The sequence below is a fragment of the Arvicanthis niloticus genome, chromosome 6 (genome assembly GCF_011762505.2).
Source record: "Arvicanthis niloticus isolate mArvNil1 chromosome 6, mArvNil1.pat.X, whole genome shotgun sequence".
In the NCBI taxonomy this organism is placed as follows: Eukaryota; Metazoa; Chordata; class Mammalia; order Rodentia; family Muridae; genus Arvicanthis; species Arvicanthis niloticus.
This window is the reverse complement of record NC_047663.1, coordinates 75902997-75921997: the sequence shown is the minus strand read 5'-3', so window position 1 is coordinate 75921997 and position 19001 is coordinate 75902997. Positions and strand designations below refer to the sequence as shown.

At 40.7% G+C, this 19001-nt stretch overlaps 1 protein-coding gene across 11 annotated transcripts in view; it reads left to right on the top strand.

Moving 5' to 3' along the window:
* Ebf1 (EBF transcription factor 1) overlaps positions 1-19001 on the top strand; it is a 387708-nt gene that overhangs the window by 26174 nt on the left and 342533 nt on the right. For all 11 annotated transcript variants that reach the window (XM_076937012.1, XM_034505153.2, XM_076937011.1 and 8 more), the window contains one exon: positions 475-543. In XM_076937012.1, the coding sequence (XP_076793127.1) occupies positions 475-543 (69 nt within the window). The remainder of the gene's footprint in view (positions 1-474; positions 544-19001) is intronic.

The window sequence follows — 19001 nt, the reverse complement described above, 5'->3', positions numbered from 1 at the left end:
GCCACCCATCAAAAAGAGAAGAAAAAAAGAATCCATTTAATACAGAATGACTGGGGAGGGGATCACTCATCAGTATCATTGACGCCTTCCACACAATTAGTGTGTTCTTGAGGGAAGAATGTTTGATCCACCCACGACCCTGAATATTCTCATTGGGTAGATGTGAGAATACAGTACTTCACATTGAACCATGCCAATACTCTGTAGTGAGGGAGAGACCCCATCTTAGACTGTATGCCTGGTTCTGGGAGGGCCCCTCTCCTCCTGTCCTCTGAACAGGGAGAGGTTAAGCCCAGCCATTAACCCCTAAGTGACCCAAATGGAATTTTCTGTCCCTAGGATCTGTTGATTGCCAGGTATGGCTTTGTGGTAATTCTAGCATTTGCAGCCTAGCAATCTGAACCTTCTGTCTGCTTCAATGATGATTTTACATTGTAATGGTTGGTACTAAATCCTTTCGCTTTTTCTCCGTAGCCGCTGTTGTGACAAGAAAAGCTGTGGCAACCGAAATGAGACTCCCTCAGATCCAGTGATAATTGACAGGTAGGGACCACTCTTCTTTTACTGGCGTCTTATTCCTCATTATAATGAAACACCTGCTTTGTGTCGCTCACAGGCGAGGGTTAGGGATGCATGTGGCTAAAGTTTGCCTGTTGGTCCTGACTTATACTGCGCCGAGCGATTGTGATTTTGGGGAAAGCCATATGGGATGTTCGTTGGAGGCCCTTTTCTCGGATGGCTCCGGTTCTGTGTCGGATGAATGCTCGTAAAGTAATATATATGCATGTGTTCATTCCTCACTCTCTGTGGCTCAGTCCTCATGCCGTACCAGGAAGCTTCAGAAATAAAATAATAATAGTTGGTGATTTATGAAATGCGGTTGGGTGCTTATAAATATTTAACTTTTATTTGAAAAATGTTTGAATCATTATCACTTTTAGCTACAGTAGTTCTGTTGGACGTAATCCATCTACATTTTAAGGTTTTATTTATGCATAAAAGCAGTTTAAAGAGATCTGTGAACCACGATTTTCCTACTGTTATTTCCGGGCTTGATTGCAGCTCCCACAGTATTGTGAGTTGATTAATTTCTCCTGCTTGTCTTAATTATTGTGTTTTTAAACACATCCATATTACTAATCTTACATGACCAAGTAAATCACTGTAGAGCAATACATCTGTTTCAGTCTGCCAGTGCAGTCTGAAGTCGGTGTGCACATACTATGCAGAGTGGCACCCCAAATATTCATTTTACATTTTAATTATTGAAATTCATTGTATGGAAACATGTATGATAAGCCACTCGTTATGTAGCATTTACTCATTGGGAGTTAAATGGCCTGGAAGCTTTATAGACACTGTCAATTGTCAGCTAGGAAAAGAACTACTATCTTCTATTCACTGGGGCGGTGGGGTGGGGGGCGGCGAAGAGTCTTCATTCAAATAAGGCAGATTCCTTCATTGAGGAAATCAGCAACCAGATGATCTTCCTTCTGAGCTTCGGTAACACTGTCTCAGGCAGCAGCAAGACAAAGATGCAGCAGGAGCGATCTGTCAAATTCTTTATGTTTTTTTAAATTTTGATTTATCCTTTCTTGGATAAAGAAGCCAAGGCTACTAGTTTGTCCATCTTGGTTTCTATCAAAATATTGTTGGTTATGACCTCTGAGTGTCTTCAGGTCCTTAGCTCAATGTTGATCTCCAAGTAGTAGCTTTGTCAAAGTTTCACTTCAGGTGAATATTCCAGTCAGAATATTCATGAAAGGAGTCATGAAAAAATATATATATTTGATATGCACAGTAACATCTTGATTTCAAGCTAAAAGAGGCAAACGTTTGATGTACAGTGATGTTGTCTGGTGTCCACAGTGAGGATGGCGTGCTCATCTGTGACATCAGACATGGCATCTTCTTCTGCTACCTTGCTTTCATTCGTGTATACCGTTCAGAACACGGCTTCCCTTTTGAAGACAGTATTTCCTACTCTCACATTAAAAAGAAAACATCTCATCCAAGAGCCAGTCCGCACACTTCCCAAACTCATGAGGAGTCTGTGGTGTCTCATCGTCTTTTTTTTTGATTTACGTAATGACGAGGGCCTGCCGTGCCACCTGTCGTGAAAACAATTTTTTGCTTGTGAATGGGTTAAGCTTTAAAGTCCTTCGTCGGGTTTTAAGCCGCGACTCTGATGCAGAAGGCTGATAGGACTGTGGTTTGAATAACATCTGATTTTGACCTGTTCTTGTGGGTTGCGATGGCAGGAGAAACTTGACTCAGCAGCACTGTAATTAGCCCGCCCTGTGTTTTTGAAACAGGATTGTGTTACCTGGATTGCATTAGTGTGGCTTCTATTGTCGCCCGCCTTGCATCTGTCCCAGTAGGGTACTTAAAACCGTTTTCTTGGCTGGGGGTGGTGGTGGTGGAGTTCAAACAATTTAGGCAAAAATAGGTCTGCACTTTATGCTGTTGCTGGCTTTGGAGATATTATTCATGACATCTATATGACAGCTATAGTTTTCACCCCCCTCCACCCCTGTTTCGGTTAGACAAAATAAAAGCCCTACACAGCTAGTTTTATTTCTTGAGGGAAGGGACACTTTAAAAAACGGCTGAGATACCCTGGATGTGTTTGTACCAATATACATTGGTTTGCCGGTGTTTGCCATTGTCTGGTAAAGAGACCAGTTGATAGGCAGAGCTTCCAGTTGGCCATTTTTATTTGCATGTGAGTTCTCAAAGTTATTTGCTTCTTCGTTTTGCCAAAGATTTAAAAAAAAAAAAAAAAAAAAAAAAGCGTCCACTCTTGTTCCTGCCTATATGTGAAGCTTTCCCCTTCTGAAACGGAGGCGTGAAAATCACTAGAATGTAGGCAAGGAAAGACATAGAAAACTCCACACAATTTCTGCAAAGGGGTGGGGGAATGTAATGGCAACCGCGTTTGGATTTCAGTTTCCAATTTCACTCTTCATTGTTGATTGTATAATATCTGTTATGTGCTTAGTGGTTGATTTGCTTTCGGATTTATGGATACGAGAGTCTGAGCCTGCGGTACTCAGTAGGAACAGTCAGTTTTTAAAATATATATAACATGCATACTGTACGCAGCCCAAGTCTGAGGGTATGGGCTCTGGTTAGACGTTACCATAGGTTTAACATACAGTCACTTCTTGAAAGCTAATACTTTTGAGTTCCCTTTGCTTGACCTTCAGAATTTGGAAGAACCTTGCTATTTTTTTGTCAGTCAAAAGACTTTTTAGCAGTGATTATTCAGGAAAACTATTTATAGGGTAGAGGGAAGAGGCTTTCTGGTCACACAGAAGTGGTACGGGGCCAGGCTTTTCTGTGTTAAAATTTGGCCACGTTATTCGTTGCCAGTGATTTGGAGACCTCCGTTTGGTAAATTGCATGCATGCATGCGTGTGTGTGTGTGTGTGTGTGTGTGTGTGTGTGTGTGTAATGAAATTAACAAAACCAGCAGTTGGACAGACAAGTTTCTATTTCCTTCCAGTGGCATGCAACAAAGTAAGAAAATATGACCCAAATTACTTTTCTTCAGTCATGACAATTTGTCAAAATGTTTATTGGAAAATTGCTGTGTGGTGGTAGGAAGAGGGCATCTGGAGACGACTGTTCGGTTACGTTTCTGCTCAATGCCAAATAGCTTGATTAAGAATCATAAAACCCCAGCCTGTGCCCAATGATCCAGATATTTGGGCTGTGCAGACATGGGAAAAGTCAAATGTGCTATGTTCAATAGCTGATGAACAGGAACTAACAACAGCAAATTTCATTATCTTTGAGATAAAGGGCTATGTGTGGTAATTATTGTTAAAGTAAAAAGCAAAAAATGACTTCCAGTTATTGAATTAAGGAGGGGATTGATTTAACATTCACGTAGGAACTCAGATTTGAATTTAAAAGGTTTGCAATAAAATTCCTGTTTGGAAATTGAATACATTGTAGTTTTATTACTACAGTGGATATCCCTGTGTCCTAACCTTCTCCCTTGGAGTTATCTTAGTTCAATAAATAAAACCTCATTAGACTATTCCCATTTCAACGAGTTTATTAAATTTTGCAGGAGTAATTAGCATAAGCTGTGCTAATTTTTCTGGAAGACTAATGAGGGAGGTCCTTAATTAGGTTTGCTTTGTAGGAATCAGAAAAGAGGATAATGACAAAAGTCACATAGGGTACTCTGAATTGGGAGCCCACTTTCTCAGAATCCACACGACAACTTCTGTTTCTCTATGGAAACTTCATTATGCACCCTTTCACTGTACAGATTAAAAGTAAAGACTTTTATTCTGCATCTAGTTTGAATTAGGATTCTTGCTTAGTTAAGAAAACAATTCTTTATTTTCCTAGACTGTCTTGGAGTGGTGAGATGGATGAATACAGATGGCCTTACAAAAATCTCTCTCTCTCTTTTTTTTTTTTTTTTTTTCAAATTTTATCATTGAGTTTCTTTCACAGGGATCACTGATGCTTCTGGCTCAACTATGTGGGGCAGGGGCAATTCTGTATTGTTCTTCACTTTAGCATCAGCGGATGGATGGAGACATTAGACTGACTAAGCAAATGAAGGTGTAAATTCATAGGGTTGTGGATCCTTAACTGTCAGCCCACAGAATTTGTTTTTAAGAGATAGAAATAATACAAGATAAAGTAGTAAAGTGTGTCAGTTAAAACCCAACCCTTTCAGAAATATGGATAATGTAGTTTAAATAACCTGCAAATCTTGGGTCCCCCAGAGCTAGTATATTAAACTGAGATTTTTTTTTGTTGTTGTTTTTTTTTTGTTTTTTTTTTTGTTTTTTGAGACAGGGTTTCTCTGTGTAGTCCTGGCTGTCCTGGAACTCACTCTGTAGACCAGGCTGGTCTCGAACTCAGAAATCCGCCTGCCTCTGCCTCCCAAGTGCTGGGATTAAAGGTGTGCGCCACCACTGCCTGGCCTGAGATTTTTTTTTTTTAAAAAAAGCTCATCAATGCTTACTATTCTAAATGACTTGAGTTTGCTGATTGCCACAATGCTGTCTTGTCTGTCTTTTCCATTTGTAAAAATCTCTGCATTTATGCTTAGAACTAAGAAAGACAGACCACAGCGACATTAAGAGAATATATGACTTTTGGGATGCAAAAAAATTCCAAGCCTGCTTGGAATTGTTCTTGCCACACTTATCGAAAGCTCTCCTCCAAAGAAGAAAAAGAGGAAAAGAACCGAGATTTGTAGATGTTGAGTTCTCCTACATCCAGGTCATTTAGGTAGCATCAACTGGCTTTGCAATGATTATAATGCAAAATGGAATTGTCAGCCAGGAAATAAGTAGAATGCTCTTTTTACCTGCCATAGGTCACGTGAATAGAAAAACCTTGGCCGTGTTCAGATAGAAATTTTTATCGAAGGTCCATGTTTTGATCTAAGAGGTCACGGTATAGAGGTCAGACTTGTAGGAAAGCAGTGCTATATCACCATCACGTTAGCTTCTTCACTAAGTTGTGGCCCACATTTTCACACGACCATGTGACCATCAGCATGACTGGGAAACAACAGTAACATGTAGACTCAGGTCACTCATAGGTAGTGTTTACCATTGGACATGTGTGAGAGAATGTGTGCCCTGGAATTTCTGAAGGCATATGTGTCTTCTAGCCAATAACCTCCTTCTGTCTTTTTTTTTTTTTTTTTTTTTTTTTTAATTTATTTTTCGAGACAGCGTTTCTCTGTGTAGCCCTGGCTGTCCTGGAACTCACTCTGTAGACCAGGCTGGCCTCGAACTCAGAAATCCACCTGCCTCTGCCTCCCAAGTGCTGGGATTAAAGGCGTGTGCCACCACCGCCCGGCACCTCTTTCTGTCTTATCACTGATGGTAAATCCCCAAATAAATGCAAAAATGCTTTTCTGTCTCTGTGTCCCATAACCGTGAAGTCCTTCGTTTAAATAATTTCTCAACCTGTGGGTCTCAACCCTTTTGACAGGGGGAGGGGTCCGGTGCCCCTTTCACAATGGTCGTCTAAGACACAGTTATTGACATTATGTTTCACAACAATTGCAGGTTACAATAGTAATTTTACTGAAGTAGCAATGAAATAATTTTATGGTTGGGGGTCACCACAACATGAGGAACCATGCTAAAGTGTCATAGCACTGGGAAGGTTGAGCACCACTGCCTTAGATGAACATGAAGATAATGCCCCCAAATGAGAGGCATAGCCAGGTTCATGACTTCGGTTTACTGCTCTTTCAAGCCTTATCTTCCTCTTCATCCCGTCGTTTGGAAGGGCCAATGAGTGAGCAGAGAACTGTTCAGCACAGCATGCAAGCTGCTGCATAGGTCACTAAGAAACAGAGGTGCAAATGCATTTCTCAGAGCTCTGAGAAACCTTCCATGTCACCTAATTCCCTAACTCTGACTGTTCAGTTAAAACCAAAGAAAGAAGAATCCATTCTCTAAAGCTGTCCCAGACAGGATAATTGCTGCCCTCCTGGCTGCTCTGAGAGGCTTATACCTCTTCAGCAGTGGGAAGCCAGCACTGACAGGGAGCGTGAGTTTACAGTTGTTTTCTAGCCCTGGTGAAGTTAAACATTTGTTTTCTCAGTGGGAATTCACATGTGATTATTAGCAATGAGACTTATGTGAGCAAATATCATTCTCAATTTTACATTTATCAGATGGTAGCATTCTGAGGATGAGCTGAGCCCTAAACACTTGGGCATGGTTTGCTACTGTGATAAAAAAAAAAAAAAGAAATTACTAATACAATAAGCTAATAGCAGTCTAGATTCCATTTGCTATCAGCTATTCTCAAATACACAACCAGGGTACATTAAAATGCATTTCAAATATGCTGACAGTAGATCATGATGCAAAGTACTTTTACAGGGTGTTCCACTATAGCAGACACTGTATAATAAGCAACAGTGGTTTTCCTGTAAAGGAAATTATGGCACAACTTCCAAGAAATGTGTTCAACAGAGCTTCAGGACATCGACGAGAGAGAGAGAGAGAGAGAGAGAGAGAGAGAGAGAGAGAGAGAGAGAGAGAGTGTGTAACACATGGTGGGGCTTTGTGTTTCATGTCATCATCAGTTTGTCTCTGTAACAGTTTGGGAAAATGCAGGAAAGCACTGCAGTCTCATGTGGGCTAGCGATGTCGCAGTTAGTTGGCGATGATAGTTCATCAGTGTAATAAACATGCTTTTACTTTTGAATAAGTTACTTCCAGTTGAAAACAAGCACAGCAAACCCCCTGCAAGGGTGAGACTTCATTGATAGAGCTTCTTATTCTATGCCACTACCAGCACCTGGCCAAATCTCTAATTAATATATATATATATATATATATATATATATATCCACTTAGATTTTCCAGACTAAAGAGACTGTATTTTGATCATTTTAATTTGCATGAGATGTTATCTAAAATAGACTACCAATTCTTTCCTCCCTTTCCCTCCTCCCGGCTCCCCTCTCTATCTCTTTATAAGCCATGTAACCATACACTGTTCAGGACAGTATAAAAGTGACTCCTATTGCAACCAATGGAATATGGTGAACAGTGCAGGTTTGTCTTTGGTTGCGCTCTGTCTTTACAAGTGTGGGTAGATGAAGATAAATCTCCCTTGCAAACTATTTCTCCAGTTACAAGCTTTTGTCCAGAAGCAAATGAGGGTTTTAGTGTTACAGTACTTGTTATAATAGAATTTTAATTGCCTTAATCCTGGTAAAGTATAAAGGAGAGAGAGAGAGAGAGAGAGAGAGAGAGAGAGAGAGAGAGAGAGAGAGAGAGAAACAGCAAGGGAGACAGAGAGAGACATAGAGAGACAGAGAGGGAGACACAGAGAGAGACAGAGAGACAGAGAGACAGAGACAGAGAGAGACATAGGAGAAAGAGCAGTCTTCATGAAAAGGGAAGTCTTCAAACAAAACAACAAAAAACCCTATTATGTTTTCATTTGAGGGGGGTCACTTGTGCAAAAAGATGCAGTTTATGCAATTGATTAGGCGGAAACAAACCAGTTTCATTCCATCTTTCTCAGTTGGACATGACCTTAAGCAAGGACACAATGATGTTTAGTATTTTATTAGGTTTTATTTTTAAGGGTAAAATGCCCAGTTCCAGTTGCAAGCATGGCCTCCTTTCAAATCCACTTGTAACAACTTCACTAGGCTGGTAAATTAGCTAGCTGGATCCCACACAATCACCTCCAAAACGGCCCTCAATAACTCCGGCATCCCACTAACTGTTCGAAGCACAATAGTTTCATAATATAACAAAAAAAGCCCCGTAATGGTGTTAGGCAACACATCTTTAACAAGATATTGTCTGTGCTTTTGCCGTGTGCTACAGGAGCTGCCTCTCACTCGGTGGGCTTTTGATTTCTCTCAATAAGATTATTTCAAATACTCTAATCCGGAATCATTGACATGAATACAAAAGCATAGTGACATCTAATAGATGCCTCTTAGCTTTACGGTGGCTCTTGTTCCCATCCCTTTTCTTCCCTTTTTACCTGACTAAAAGCTTATGGACACTTGGGCTCTGTCTCTCAGGAACAGCCTGGGGGGTTCCTCATGAAATATAAAGAAGGAAAAAGACTGACAGGGGCTGGATAAGCTACAGAGTGAAGGGCTATAGATTAAAAGTGAGTGCCGGTAAACCCTCTCTGTACACTCAAGCCTTCTCCCCTTGTTTTCTTTAACACTTTAAGTGCCAGGGCAAAGGCAAGACAGAATAGAGTTAAATGAAGTGTGTGCCAGCTGGCCTTTTAATCTGGACATGATCACTGTATCTATTGTACAGGACGTGAGTAAGATTGTTAAATTTTCATTCAGACATGCGATGACAGCGGTTTTGGAAAAAAGAAAAGCCCTTGTAATCAATATCAAGACTTGGTTTTTAAAAGCCATTCTCTGTTCAGCTGACCAAACATGGATGCTATGTACAGGGATGGGTATTGTGTGAGTGAGAAGCACTCTTCTGTAGGCAGCAAACATGGGGGGGGGGGTGTTTCACGATGCCATGGTGCTATGTGATCAGGGTGGAAGTCTTTCTTGTAGTCCAAGAGTTGAAGGTCATCAAAGTAGAATGTTGAAATAGATTGTCCTATGTCATCAGTTTTTCTGACTTTATAGGATATTGCCCCTGCTGGGGCTGTGAATATTTACATGGAGTGTAGGGTCCACTTAGACACTGAAGACTCACCAAAGAGGAGTCAGTCTTGTAGACACTTTTTTTTCCCACCTTTTCTGAGCAGTCATGATTAACTAAAGCTCTCTTCTACTCCATTTGCAGATCTGACAACTACTTTGTTGGCAACTTATTATTGTTCAATACTTAAGCATCGAGGACTTTCCCACTTTAGAAACTATGTTTCTCACTTATTAATGTTCTGGTCTGTTAGTAATATCTCATCATAATTAAAAAAATAGTTTTGAGTGCACTCTCAACTGATGCCCCACCCCCCAAATGGATAGGTAGTTTGAAGAATTCTAGATTGTCATTCAGGTTGATGACACACATGATAGGCCTACACACACAGAGACAGCTACACAGATATACACACAGATACACACACAGATACATACACAGATACACACACACACACACACACACACACACACACACACACACACCAAAGACAAAAAAGATGGCAAAAAGTGAGCATCCTATTTAACGATCAGAAAGTTCCCTGGGAAAGGGAGTTGGTAAAATATTCACTCAATGATCTTTGAAAGCATTACCAACAGTTTAGGAAAACCTAAACAGAGGTTTTCCTAAACGGTCTTGGTGTTTTCTTAAAGCTAGATACTAATCTCTGCTGCATGCTACATATCACAGACTAACTTCGGAAAACTTGATAGCTTCTTCCTGTGGTTCCAGGCAAGGGTTACTCTGTTTAAGACATCTGTTATGTTCTCATAAAGACCAACCTATGAGCATAACACAACAAAGTAAACGAAATCCCTGGCCACTGCAAATTTAATTGTCACATACACAGCTATAGCATAATGCTGTCAGATTTGAACACCATAAGGTGTGCTATTTCAGAGGCTTCCCTTCCATCAGCAGACTTAGCTGATGGGTCATGCAGCCTAAGGGACTAGTCCCTGAGCCAGTGATAACAGACTCCACACCTCCAGCTCTCAGCTTGAGTTTTGGCCTCACCATCCTTCATTACCCAGTGAGGCAGTTTCCAGTACCCCCCAGCATGAGGTTCTTTTATTTCAATTTTCTTGGTAGCTGCACTTCATTCCCTCACGTGTTTCTCTAAACACAGTCACCTAACCAGTGTCTTAGTTACAGCCACACTAGCTTGTGGAGTTAGAAATGAAAGTCACAATCCAGAGGGAAATCTAATGAAGGTGCAGTGCAATGGCAAAGACAGAGACTTTGAAGCCACCTTGCAGACAGGTCAGATTCTTCATGGCTACTTAGTATCTTTGCCTCAAGCACCTCAGTGCTCCAATCTCCAAAATGGGGACATTCATCTTCATTGTGGGATATGGCTGGAAGCCTCACTACTTTCCTGGTATTGCACAATGGAGGTAGAGTGTGTATCTGACATGTACAAATGCTCTGAGTTCAGTCTTCAACATCACACACACACACACACACACACACACATGCGTATACACACATATCTACATATGATTATGTTTTTATTATAAAAATATAACAAGGTTACAACACACATAAAAACCACTGGGGTTGGGACTTCCCAAAGTCTTAAAATCAGATTTTGAAAACTGAGCCTCATATATTTTATGTATCCCTACTGTAAGAGGCACGATGGCTTTCTCTTTTAATAAGATGAGCTACCTTGCTAAGCTAATCATGGTGACTGTGCCTTCTCAGACAAAAACTCACTTATTTCTTTTTCTTTCCACAACTATTTATTGGGCTTCTACTATTTGCCTCATACTGTGTTCAAGATTATCCAGAAAACCTGCAAAGAGAGACATAGATTCAAAGTAAATGCATCTTAAATCCAACAAGGCTCTTGGGGTCCTGGCTCTTTTTCAGTGTCTCAGAGTTTTGAGGGGTGCTATGTTGAAATAGTAAGTAAATATTATTGATTTCCCTTTGTTCTTTGAGATAATGTCTCTTATATCCTAGGCTGGCCTTGAACTTGTGATTCTTCAGTTTTTCTCCTAAGTATTGGGATCACAAGCACATGCTGCTTGTACCTATTTGACTTTCTCTTAACAACAGAAGAACACAATATAAGACTAGAACTAAGCTGCACAAAAAAGATCCCTTCAGGCTGAAGTCATCCCCAGTGGTATTGAACTTGGGCGAACGCTCTGGTTCTCTTATACTCCTCTGACGTAGTCCACAAGTTGGTTAAGACTGTAGGCTGAATCAGACTGAATCCTAGCTCAGCTAGCAGCGTGTGGCACTGGGCAGTTCAATTGCCCTAAGCCCTATATTTTAAGATGTGTCAGCACAGTCCTTGGCACATAAGTCCTAGAATGGTGTTTCAAATACAGGCTGGAAGGAAGAGACTGCTAAGACTCTTTGCTGTGGAGTTCGAGTCCCAGCGTTTAGTGGTTTCGCTGGACAAGGTAGTGCAGATGCACCTCGGCCCTGTTAAGGATGACAGCAAGCTTAAGGGGTAGTTGACACAGCTGCTGGCTGCTGCCCATTCCCATCCCTGAGCACAATACCTTGCTCACGTGCAGTAGAAGCTCGGGGTATGATTTTATGAAATGAAGGGGGGTGAGGAACTTAGTCGTTGAACTGATGATGGTCTCAGCTCTGCCCAAGGACAGGCCTGTTGCAACCACATGCTAAAGCGAGGGGGTCGAGCCATTAAAGAATGACAAGAAACAGAAAATGCAGGATGAAATATTAAATTTGTTTCGGTTAAAAAAAATGTTAATCTTCACACTATTACCATGCAAATCTCCTCTTTGCCTAACTGTTTAATTGATCAAGTAAATCACAGAGCAGACAAGTAAGTGAGAGCCCCCGCTGCTGATGCTCACATGGAGAACATTTTAAGGACTATACTCTGTCAAGCAGTTTGTCTATTGTACACGCTAACTTGAATGAAAGGAAATAATACACATATGCTTCAGAGAAGTTTTTTTTTTTTTTTTTTTTTTTTTGGCAGGATGGAAGTTTTCTTATAAGGGCAAGTTACCTATGTCTCAGCGCTACCAAATATGAAATCAGTATTACAGTTGTCTGGGCGTAAGCATACTAACACAGTACTGCTGTGACAGAAGGGTTAACAAATTCTTCCTTGTTCTCTCTTTCTCTACCCCCACCCACAAGATCCTCCTGTCCTCCACCCCAATCCTATCATGTGCCTGGTTGACGCTGAAAGAAGGGCTTGAAGTTGCCCATAGGGCATCCTTTTTCTCAGCCTCCTCCGAGGTCTCCTGGGCAGATGGGAGCTTGCCTTCTGTCCTTAGGACTCAAAACCCAGTCGGGCACCAGGTCCAGCAGCACAGCTTCTCTGACCTGTGAGCTGGTGAGGAGGGAGACAGAGATATCTCACATCTAATAGGATGCATCTCTGCGGCTGTAGGAGACGCCTACTGCAGGAAGTTCTTCCTTACTTCCATGATAAGTTGTCATTCAGGAGAGCAATGTGCTGAACTAATCAGGTTAACTGAGAGGCCCGGAATCCTCATTGAGCCTATCTCTCCTTCCTGTGAAAGGCAGAGAGCACAGACAGAGGCTTACCCGATCCTTGCTTTTCCCATTGCTTGTAAGCTCTGTAGGCAGGCAGAGAAAGGAGGCTTGGCTGAATGCAGTCAGAGCTCTGTGAACATGGATTCTTTTTGTGGGACAGCAGAACCTTAAAGAAATAGCAACCCCTTTGACGATGGAGAGATCGAGTCCCTTCAAGTCTCTCATACTGCTTTTGTTTGTTAACATTTAATCTCATCATTTCAGAGAAGCCAAGAAAGACTGATGGGGGCGGGGTCCATTCAGGAGACCCTCCTTAGGTATTTTATTTAAGATTGAACTTAAAACAAGCACCCCACAAAACATCTGACTCTGGTGTGTCATTAGTTCATCATTCACACGTAGTATCTTTAGTTCCTTTGGTATCTGAAGAGGACACACGAGGCAGAGAGCTGTATTGATGGCTTCCTGGGTCTCCCCAGGAAGTGACAGAGTAGAGGGAGAAATGAGTTGCTTCAGCGAGCTCCTTTTGGGGTGGATGTCCCCTCTCTCCTCTCTCAAGGGTTAGTCCTAGTTTAATTTTAAAGACTATCATCGAATATTCTGCACCCGTCCCCCACCTCCTTCCACTCCTTCACTTCTTTTTTTCTTGGAAGTTCCAGGAATGACTTTAATTATCTCCACAATCAAATTCTCATTGCTGCCTCTGTGCAAGTGTGTAGCCATAGATCGCTGGGATTATTTTCTTTAGCACTTGGGGATAGAGAAGCCGGTTGTTTCCAAATGAGAACCAGCTGGCCCTACAGAGCACTCATTTAGCGGGGAGCCATTCTGTACACAAAGCCTTCGCTCAGGTCAGTAGTTACGGGCAAACCCCAAAGTAACAGTGTTTGGTTTATCACTCTTTAGTAACTGTCCAGTGGGAAGTGGGTAATAATAATAATAATAATAATAATAATAATAATAATAATAATAATAATATAATAGCTACCAGCATACCCAACGTATTTAGTTTTCTCTGCTAAGCACATAGGTTTGGAAAAGACATCATTTTAACTTCTTCCTATAGTCATAAACCTAGATTTCTAGTGAGTTTTGGTAAGTAGCCAAGGTGGGTTTGTGTGTGCATGCACATTGTGTGTGTGTGTGTGTGTGTGTTAATTTTAACCCTCTCTAAATCTAAAAAGTCAAATGAAGCACATTTTTCAATATATCTTTTTTTTTTTTCTGACAAGCAGAGCAGGCAGATGAAAGGCAGACAGCCACATTAAGAGACCCCAATGGAGGGCAGTGATAACTGCTGTTACTTAGCGTCTCTTTTGCCAGCCTGTGAAGTAAGGATCAAGCTGATAGACCACATACATTCCTCTGTCTTTCTAGCTCGTAGAAACTGCATCATGGCCATACTCTGTCCATCTTTAACACACTAGATTTGATTTGAAATAAGAAAAATACTCTCAGCTGTTTCACCAACTACTTTTGAAGTGTGTGGAGGAGGGAGGGAATCTCCTATCACTTAGGACCACGAGAGCCACTCATTTATGAAAATAATTTGTGTTTGAGAACTCAGTTTGCAGTTTTATAAGATTAAATGAGTTTGGGTGTGTGTGCAATATCTATTAAGTCAGAATGAAGATTTTAAATGAAGCATAATCACAGAGTTCAAATTCAGCTTAGCTAAAATTTAATCTCACAAATGTAAGAGATCACTTTGCATTACTAATGAAAAATATGTGCCTTAAAAAATCATGGCATGCTTTTTTCTAAATACTGATATCAACACAACAAAAATAATATGAAGAAAAGGGAAAAGACCTAGAAATGTATTCCCATAGGGAGTCTTGATCAATACACTGAGGATCAGGTCTATGTACTTCTAATTATTTTTATTCTTAGGATTTCCATATTGAAATATGATTTGGGTAAAATCTTATCTAATGAGGGTTTTTTTTTGTTTGTTTGTTTAACCAATGAGTTTAGATCAAACTATGATTCTATTATATATTTCCTGTGTCTATCTTTTGAAAAAAATTATGTGGGTTTTTTTAATATATTAAAAAAAAACCCAAATAACTGTTATATTTCCAGTCAGTCAAATTTGAACTGAATTTTACTTCCTGTTTCAAAGGTCAAGGCGGGCTGACCTCAACAGCAGTGTGGAGGCTGCTGAATTATTCATGTCATTGACTTTGTGTCAGCTTCCACATTTGTGGAGAAGGATGTTTTATTCATTTATCTCATTTAGAGTTCTTCTCTGCACCTGTCTCTACCATTAAGTACCCTGTAATTTGCATTTGATGCTAATTTAGTTTCATATCAGCCTGGTCCCCCCTTGTTAATTTAATTTTCTAAGACCCTTTTCATTACAGTAGAACTGTTTTTCCTCTTTAAAGCAAACATCTATACAAGTAATTGTATAAACTGCCTTTTAAATAATATCTTTTAGAAGATTCCATCGTCTAATTCCTTAATTTCTATAATTAGCCATGGTTTGATTAATGTTTCAAAGGGTTAAATTAAAATACAGAATTACTTAAATGCATACTTTAATTTCTTATAGACTGCAGGGTTAGTAGCATTGTGGAATTCTGGATAATTCTCAGAACTACGTCCTTTAGAAGCGGTAATTTTCTTTCTGTGGAACACTGTTTAGTTTATGAGGGGCAGGGCCTTTCAAATTACTGCACTCCCAACATTAATTGTGAAATGTTAGCTTTTTTTCTTTCATCAGACTTCTGATAGATGGTGGCTCAAAGTGTCTCTGCAACATTAGTAATGACATCCCCCAAACAACAGGGGCAGAATTAGGTCCAATTCCTTGAACTATTTTGGAAGCTCAGGCTAATGAATTTCTCTGTTCCATTACAGACTTCTCTCTCATCTTAAATCCTCATTGCTGTCTGCTGCTCGGAGTTTAGTTTGCTTGGGAATCTGTCAGCTTCTGAGAAGGGGTTTCAGCTAGCTCTCTGTTATTTATAACTATATGGGCACCACTCGTCTACAATTACCACTTGGAAATCATGGAAACTAGGGATGTGTTGTCTGAAGGGGGCCTGACTGAAATGGCTGCCACCCTGATGAGCAAGGCCACATCTCCAGAATGTCTGTCAGGGGGCTGGCTGTCCTAAGAACAAGTGACTCACTCACATACACTATGGAGACCCTTACACTGGAAAAGACTCCTCCCTCATTCTGTTCCCTGTTAAGATGGTGCTTGACACAAGCATGTCAGTATTCTCTGAGTCCTCTCCAGAGTGGGGAGTGTTGAATGGAGTGTGAATCAAGGTCTACATAGTGTGGAAATCACCCATAAGGAAAATTCTAGCCATAGCCAAATATTAAGAAATCAGCCCAAGATCTGTGTGACCTTTTCTCCACTTTGGCTGGCTTGGTCTGAACTGTTTTTCATAGTCTCAGGGTGATTCCAAGGGTGCCACTGCAGTGGTCTTCTAGAGAGATCTTCCTCAGGCCTATGGAAAGTAGAATATGAAAAAGGCTGTTTCTTTTTCTCTGTTATAAAGGCCTTATGCATCACTGTCATTGTGGTAAAGAGAAACTTCTAGATTTTCTAGCTGGAAGCCTCATCTATACTGAGGGTAGACTGGAAGATTCTTGGAGTTCTTTGAGCTTGGAGTTTTTCTCCTATACTCCCGACCACAGAGAACTTCTCATATGTTATACCTTTTTTTTTTTCTTCTTCTATGGATGGACTTAAATCAACAATGGGAAATAATAGGAAAGAAATACAGACTTTTATTCATTTTTAAAATATTTGCTTATGGACAAACCCTACATCCCTGATATAGACTATAAAATAAGTTAGAGAAAAACTGTTTGCATTTCTAGAAAAGTGTTTCTGAGGTTTAATTAAACAGCCAGGTTTAAAAAAAAAAAAAACCAATAACCAACATTTTTCTGACTTTTGAGAATGCAGGAAAGGTTTTGTCATCCAATTCTGGTGGGTGCAGAGACTCCTATAACTAGACTCACACATCTTCAGTTGAGAACCACTGATCTTTACATAGAATTGCAGGAACGGGCAGCAACACTTCCACTCAGCCATGCAGCCCTCAGAGGGAGCGAAACAGTGCTCAGGGGCTTACTTTGTTTTTTTTTTTAAATGAGCAGAGCTCTCTAAGCTATATCACGTTAGTTTCTACAACATCAGGTTTTTGGTTGTTCTTGCTGTTTTGTGTACCTGTAACTTGGATGGAGAATGTAAATTTAGGGCAGACAAGTCTAAAATGCTTTTCAAATGAAAGAGGATGAAACCAGAATTCCATCTAGACCGGCTCTCAGAGATTTTGGTCTAGTCCTTTTGTTTTAAAGATGGAAAAGCTGGAGAAACACGGCATTATGGCCCCCAAGCCATAAGTCACTCTAGAACCAGGACCATACTCTCTGGATTGTCTGGGTCTTCTCCCCCCTCCACCCCCCAATCTGATTCACCTTCTGTGAAATTAGCCTCAGGGAAGGGTGCAACTTAGATTTTCTGGGTCTGAGTCTAAGGAAAGCTCAGCGCTCCATGTCTCCAACAAAGCATCAAACACTAGTTAAGTTGTTTGTAAGAAGTTATGACAGTCACTGGGAGGAGGGACCTCTACAGTGTCCCATCCTAAAATTGTCTTGACCCTTTAAAAGCTCACACACCTCACATGACTGAATACGTGCTGTTCATATGATGTCATAACACCATGAAAAAAATGGAATTTTTGTTTCTTTTGTCAGAGCTATTTCATCTATAGTTATTTCCCAGTAGGAATTCTATAAAGAGCCTTTCAATTTCAGACATCTCCCCTTCAGCAGTTGTCTCTGGTTGTTATCTTTCTCTGGAAGGTACTGACTTACATAAATATTGAACTTGGCAATTTTCAGAGTGTAGTCCTCAGTTTAAAAATTACCTTATGGTTAAGCCTAAATGAACTTAATAAATGGTCCTTTCCAAAAATAACACTAAAGGAAATGAGGTATTGTTGCAGAATATAGTTCTGCCGAAAATAAAATTGTACAGAAAAGAAAGGAATGGGGCACTGTAGTTTCACATACGCAAAAGCATTTTGGTATATGACTTTGTCCAAGCCTGCAGCTTGTCACACTTTTGAATGACCAAAAGAAGGACAGAAGTCATGGGGAAGATGCAGGGAGAAATTTCTAACCCTTGGCATCACTTTAATCCACACCACAGGTTGATGATTCCAAAAGGCAAACGGTAGTGAGCTTGCAACCTGGGGAGGAGGTGTCCACCTCTCAGAGGAAGGAGGAAAAAGTGGCCATTTCAGATCATGAATGATGAGCCTAGGAAGCCTGCCTAAAATGCCTAGCTTGACTTAGAAAACTCAGTTTTACATTTTGCTTCAGGGATGGGATTGAATTGTGGTCAAGATTTATATCTTCTTGCCTACCTCCATTCACTGTTGGTCATTTTGGATGAACGAATGACTTAATCTTAGCAGGTGTGATTATATCTTTACGTATCTTCTTTGTTTTTTCTTTTAAAAAATTAGCAACAAGCCAAATTCCCTTGTGCTTCCAAATATTTTAATGTCTGAAAGCAGATAGAGCAGACGTGTTAAGCTGACAAAAATGGCTTCGTGGCAGAATGTGCTCTGGGTTGAGAGCTGTTGCTTGCGTTTAGAGACGGCAGAGATGCTACCAGTTGAGGCGCTGGACCCCAGATAGAAGAAGCAAACAGTGCAGCAGGGTGTGTGTGTATTCACCAGGTGTTATTGTGACACCCACTCTGTAAAGGACACTGGAGCCAAGTACCTGGGTTGGGAACTCCTTCATAGTCACTTTATGGACTTCCAAGGGGCTGACACGTGAGGGAAATCCTATGTGGTGTACACTTGTCTGTTTCAGATCACTACTGAATTCATCCTGCTTCTACTAGTCGCATCTCCGTTGCCCGACCACTGTCCTCGTATCATGTTAGGTCCAAAACTGATTCAATTACTTAACCAGATTCAGTGTAGGTTAATCTCCCAGGATACTCATTCTTAATCATTACCAACTTATACTTCCAATTATAAGCCAGATTTAGGTATCTCCTTCTCTTACGGTCCAAGTGCACTTGGGTACTATCACAGACCCGACACATTCAGTAGCTCATGCTGAAGCTGGGTTTTTTGTTTGTTTTTTTATTTATATTGAAGCTGAGAAGTGACTGGGTGTAGAATTCTGAGGCAGGGCACAGAGGAGCTGGTGTTCAAGACTGCCTCCGTGTTACTTAGGAATGTGGGCCTCAGCAAGGCTCTCTCCTCTGGGCTTCAGTTTTCTCATTTATAAAAGGAGACTTCTGGAGACTTCAGATCTTTGCTTTTCCCCTTTTCGTAATTATAATTCTCCCATGTGTTCCTG